Source organism: Heliconius melpomene, chromosome 12, assembly GCF_056956725.1.
Source record: "Heliconius melpomene rosina isolate 202511_hmr_F chromosome 12, ASM5695672v1, whole genome shotgun sequence".
Taxonomy (NCBI): domain Eukaryota; kingdom Metazoa; phylum Arthropoda; class Insecta; order Lepidoptera; family Nymphalidae; genus Heliconius; species Heliconius melpomene.
This window is the reverse complement of record NC_140400.1, coordinates 1,080,478-1,086,779: the sequence shown is the minus strand read 5'-3', so window position 1 is coordinate 1,086,779 and position 6,302 is coordinate 1,080,478. Positions and strand designations below refer to the sequence as shown.

The 6,302-nt window shown below is 35.1% G+C and overlaps 1 protein-coding gene across 1 annotated transcript; it reads right to left on the bottom strand.

Annotated features, from left to right (window-relative positions):
- Nucleotides 1–221: 221 nt before the first annotated feature.
- Nucleotides 222–5,879, bottom strand: LOC146533328 (trypsin-7-like). The gene is made up of 7 exons (XM_085195294.1): nt 5,678–5,879; nt 5,097–5,174; nt 4,473–4,617; nt 3,810–3,920; nt 1,468–1,629; nt 830–955; nt 222–323 (listed from the first exon to the last, which is right to left on the bottom strand). The coding sequence occupies exons 1-7, from the start codon at nt 5,770–5,772 to the stop codon at nt 222–224; spliced, it is 819 nt and encodes a 272-aa protein (XP_085051420.1). The 5' UTR covers nt 5,773–5,879.
- Nucleotides 5,880–6,302: the final 423 nt, after the last annotated feature.

The window sequence follows — 6,302 nt, the reverse complement described above, 5'->3', positions numbered from 1 at the left end:
ATTTCGAAACTTGTTATTTTTGTGCTCTAAGACATAACTTCAGCTTGATACCTACACGTGATCTCGATATGAATAATCTTTAGAGACGGACAGACTAACAACAAAGTGATATTTTATAAGGGTTACGTTTTTTAGTTTTGAAGCACGAAAAAGGGAAACATAACACCACACAAATATTATTTATAATTTAATTATCTTTATCTTATAATAATTGTTTATATTTAATTCATATCTATCGCTATAGCATTTTCTGCACTATCCCCGCTATCTGGTACAGACGTCTCATTAATAATCTTGTCAATCCAAGCGCGACTATACGAAACCTGTAATAAAAGTAATAAGAAATATGTATATACTTTTTAAATTTAACTGTACGTTGCGTTTATTTTTTTTCGACGAATTATCGAGGCATTGCGTGTTCAGTGGCGGCCTCAACTAAAAGCAGCGCGCATTTACTCAATCTAGATCCATGCAATGGTTCAAGAACGGAAAGTGGTGAACGGAAGTGTTTTAACGGGAACGCAGTATCTTTACAATAATTTCCCAATTCCCCTCTGCCTATCGCCCTATGTACGGGATACAGCGTGAAGAGAACGGCCTCAATTTGGAATTTTAACATGAGAAAACACCGTTTTTCCCATTTACTTGGAAATATCAGAAATCCGCTCTTATGCACATACTTCCTAACCTACCTACTGTATAATATAAATTTTCTTAGTCCAGTAGTTTCGTCTGTACGTCACTCAGTATAGGTATAGGTGTATACCTGGAGTGAGAGAGAGAGGAGTGTTATGTATAAAAATATGTAAATAGATAGAAGTAATGAAACCTTAGCATATATTCCAGGTTTGGTTTTGTGAGCGCATTCTTCAGTTCCAGAAAATAAAGCTATCGCCATCAACGTGCCTTCGCGGCTGATACCATTAAAATGTACCGCTGGATCTCCCGTGTCACCCTGGAAATTATTTGTTTTTCTAAATAATTCTATATGCATACATGCTTAGAATTAATATATAATAATTAAGCTTTTATTTTTCAACCGATTAATTTAATATGGATGTATTGAGGCTATTTTTCCATTTCTTCGCTCTGATGTCGAGGAAAAAAAAATTTTTTTTCCTGAACTAGCACTACCTGTAGAATGTAGATGCTAGCTGCCAAATTTCATAATTGTAGGTCAACCGAAACTACCCTATTAATTTTGATTCCCTTTACTCGTATAGTGTCGAAATACGTGTTTGCGATATAAACGGCAATATCGATTTTTATGTAAATGTAGAAATAAGTTTTTTTTAAATTCATGGGGCCAGATCTTGAATTTCGACTCGATATCTCCAAGGGTTGCTGAGACAAAAGCTCTTGAAAGACCGATAGACGGACGGACATCGCGTGATCGTAAGTGATCTTATAAGGGTTTCTTTTCCCTTATGAGGTACGGAAACCTAAAAAGAAAAAAAAACTACTTACAGCACACAAAGCCACACCGTTCACTACACTCTGTAAGCATACATGGTCGTATTGTATTTGGTATTCATTTCCATACATAACTCGACATTGTGAGCGGAGGACTTCTGTCACTATCATTCTACGTAGCTCTTGATTTGTGCCTTCTCTTATTTGTCCTGATACCTAGCAAAGGAAAAGATTTTGTAATATTAGTGAATTTAGTTAAAATAAATGATATATGTTGATAAAATAAAAACACCTTCCTACTAGTGGGGGTAAAGATAGTGATTTTGTTGAAAATTTTATATAATAACACGTAGACTGAGATCCGACCGTTGAATCCTGCATATACGAGTTTTCTTAATTAAACCTATATCCTATATCTTATAAAACAAAGTCGCTTTTCGTGTCTGTCTGTTGTTTCTAACTCTTCTTCTTCTAAACCACCCAACGGATTTTGATGCAGTCTTCACCATTAAGTCGAGTGTTTTTCGTAGAAGGTTTATATATAGTTTATTATTTGTACATTCTTATGTAAATTAACATAAATACGATAAATGTGTATAAAGTCCTACCCGTTGAGACACTTTCTCGCATGCGCTGCTCTAATGGTAAGTACTACATGAAAAAAATGTACTGGAGTATTGTTCCTCTTAATAAGATCTACAAAAAAGTCCGCGAGAGCATATTCATATCTTTTAAGAATAACGTGTAGTGATCATTTTTCTGTCTAAAAATAATAATTTCAATATATTTTTTATTGTGAGGGATATTTTTCCATAATAGTGTTAATCCTTATCCTTTAAAATACTTTATCAATTTTCTACGTTAAACGAAGATAAAATTTACTTTTTACAATATTTCGGAATTGCGAATAGTTTTACAGAAAAACGCATTTAATTGTTGACACATCCCGCCGTTGACACATCAGCTGTATGTTACTCAAGTTTCACTTATCCCTTACTCTCAGCATATAAATAAGTACATTAGTTACGTTGGCCATTTAATGTAGACCAAAACTGTCTTTTACTGTTTTTCATTTTAATAAGTACTTTAGAAGTTGTTACAATATCAAAAAAATCCTTGCTGCGAAACGGCTCGCCACTCGCCATGCGTCCGCCGCGCCCGCCTGCCTTACACGCATCGGTGGTTCAGTGGTAGAATGCTCGCCTGCCACGCGGGCGGCCCGGGTTCGATTCCCGGCCCATGCATTCTATTTAATTTTCCTCACAGGCAGCCACGTCGTGCTTGCTTTTCATCAGGGACAGAATACCCTCTTCAGCATTAACCACAAGCTCGAAAAAAAAACCCGGCTGCCTCTATAGCAACGAAGATTTAGTTAGATGCGTTTGCAAGTATTGGATAATTGGAGTTGAATGTATTATTTCAGCGCGATATATTTGGTTTCATATTTTTTGTAGTAGTTATTATTAGGTAGGTTTTTGTATATAATTTCTTCCGTTTAAAAATAGTCATTTAACTATCTAAAAATAGTCATTTAAATATATTTTAATAAGTACTTGAAAAGATTAGTAGCACAGATTTAAAATTACGGTACCTACTAAAAAATCCTTGCTGTGTAAAAAACAATTGGAAAATCCTTATTGAAACTACAAAAATGCGGGTTGCATTAGGGTTTAATTAATTTTCACATTATCTTAAGTGCTTTGCAAACATACATTACATGAATAATCCAGTAGTTAAAGCGGGCGAAGCCGCAGGAGGGTCGCTAGTTAATGAATAATACATGATTAGTAGAACAGATTACACCTGGGTTGCCTGGAAGAATCCTGCCGCAATCACCTTTAATTACATTTTTTCGTAACTCGTTTTTGGAGAAAATTGCACCCATACGTTTTTTATATGTATCGCACATCATTTGAAAGATAATCGCATAAGGAATTGGAAAATTAAGGGTTGCCAGCTCTCAGTCTGCCGCAAGTCTAGGGTTGCCTGGTTTAAACATGTCACTAAATGTTAATAATTTGCACTCATGTGTTTTTTTAATGAATTATATATCAAATTAAAGGTAATTTTTTTCTGAACACTATAAAACAGGGTTGCCTGGAAAATTCCTGCCGCAAACAGGGGTTGCCAGCGTTTGAAATATTTTATTCCGGTTCCGTTTGACTATGAGAATAGACGATGAAATGCGCGGTCTGCCTTATGTTTTAAAGTAAAATATTATATAATAGAAGGTCAATCTTAAAATCAATGTTTAACTTCAACCCTCTTGACTATTTGTTAGAATTAAGAAATATTTTTGTGTTGGACAGTCTACGTGTCAAGAAGGGATCCCTGTTTGGAATTACTTCGACATAACGAATGTCTTATTTAATTGTAAAGCAAAGTAAGAATATTACCACAGATCCATATCCTGTTATAACGACTTCTCCAACAGACGGGATATTCACATCAGCTGGAGGAAGGGCCACTGGCTGTACTCGATTATTAAGTAGTATTGGGATGCTTAGCTGTGAATATAGCAACAATGTAAGATATTAGAAATCAGCTTGACGTTCCAGCACACGAGGTTCCAAGGGAACGTAGTGTTAAGATACTCCGTTCCCCACTTTTTTTTCCGTCGAATTTTTCGAGGTATTGTATGTTGAGTTGCGGAACTCAACGCCGGATTTTTGCCTAGGTGCGAAGAAGTAAAAATATTAATAAATAATTATTAATTTCCTGAAGTGGGGATCGAACATTACAGTCGCGTTACAGTCACACACTTGTGACCTGGACTACGACGGCCTCAAGATATTATGAATATTTTAATATAATTTGTCTGAGAGTTGAGGCCTCAAGCGTTTGAATATAAAGGCGAGGGTTGTGGGTTCAATTAATATTTTCATCTCCTTTCTCTCCCAAAAAGACAAAGGTTGAGTCGATTGAGTACCGCCTCTCAACATCTAATGTCTCCGATAATGGGTGGCGCGTGGGGAACGGTGCTTCTTAGATTAAGTTTCCTCTGCCTACCCTACTGTCCTAGAAAAAATGTGAAGATGAAAAAAAAATATATAACTAACCTTAATTAAAGCCAGATTATGCTCCGGATAGTACTGATCTGTCCTGTATTTGGGGTGACGCTGGATTTCAGTTATTGAAAGTATTCTGCCTCCGTAGTCTCTAAACACGGAACCCATTCGAACTGTTATTTCTTCTTTCGTTACACTGAAATAATAAAAACAAATAAATAAACAAAAATAGCTACATGCTGAGGATATACACAGAGGAATGCTTGTGTTAGGTTTTTGATTTAAATTATTTATATTTAGGCAATAAACAAATCGTTGAATAGTTTATTATAATAATTTTTATCTTTCTCATAAATAAATCAAAGCAAATAGCTAAAAAAATACTAATAAACACGCTTTTCTACATGATGAGCCTAATGGTTTAGTGGTATCCTCTGAAAAGTTCTAATATTCGGGTCGTGGTGCCATCACCGCATCAGTTCGTTGATACCATAGTATCTACCATATTGTCACCTAAGCCAAGTCCTCTGAAGATACAATTATTACAAGTGTTCGAATTCAGATTCTTATATCTTATTACATAGTTACACCTGGACCCTTATATAACGGAGTTAATAAACGAAGTGTGGCATTAGTTTTTGAGTAACGCGCTGATCTCAAGAACTCTCAACTTACTAATCAAAACATTGTCCAGCTGATAACACCCATTGACTTCCAACAATGGCACCTCCACACCAATGTTTACCGTGAAACCTATGGAACAGAAAAAACGTTATACTCAGATATTTATATAACAGATTTTAAAGTATATAATGGTAAATTTTGGTTCTTACCGTTCTCTTAAAATTCCGAAAAATCTTAAACTTATAGAGTGTAATAAGACAAATATCAACCTTCTAGGTCCAATAATTGCTTATGTGTGTTGTGCCATGTGTGTCATTCACTTTGTTTTTTTAATTTAGCACAGCTTATATTGTTATGCATATTACGATAAAATGATACTTTAAATGAATATTAATTACTGTAAAATTTATTTTATCCATTATATTTATGATATAGTTAAAACATACTAGACTGAGGGAACCCATCCAAGACTCTTCATTGGGGAGACGCAATGCTCAATTTTGCTTAATGAGTAGTAGAAAATAGGTAGGCATTCTATTCCTTGGAATGGGGGGAACCCATAACTGTCGCATTTGCAGCACGGCGCCACAAGGGCGCCCACAATTTTTACTATAATGTATAAACTTATATACCTTATAGAAACAGTGTAAGGATAATCCTCGAGACAAACTAAACCAGTTGCTGTTGTTAACCTTTTTCTTCTTATGTGTGTTAAATCCTCTTCCATCTTTGGAGGAAACTCGCATTCTAATTCTTCTTTTAGCGTTGTTGATGTTGATTCTACGAAAATTTGATAAATGATAAAATGGTTTTAAAAAAGCATGCAAAAAGTGTATTTATAAGTATCAAATCGTTTCAACTTTTTATATTTTTTATTATTTTTAAAGTTAGAACAACAGCCTAGGAAGGCAGATGGAACCTAGTGCCCAACACGCTCCGTTCTCCACTTTACACCCAATTTTCGAAGCTTTGAGTGTTCAGTTGCGAAACTCAACGCTGCGCCTTGGCTAGTTACCAGAGCAAAGAAATAGAAATAATTCAAATCATACCTCAGAAAGGAAATCGAACCCATAGCTGTCATGTCAAGCGGCACGACGACGGTCACGCAACTTTTGACTTACCACTCTTAACACGTAATACGAAGGAATGTGCTAAAATAAAAGTTAATATTAATATTGTCCTAGAACCCATTACTCAACATTTTTTGCTTCCTTAAATCTAACTAAAATCTAGAATTACATTTTTAGTTATCGCTTT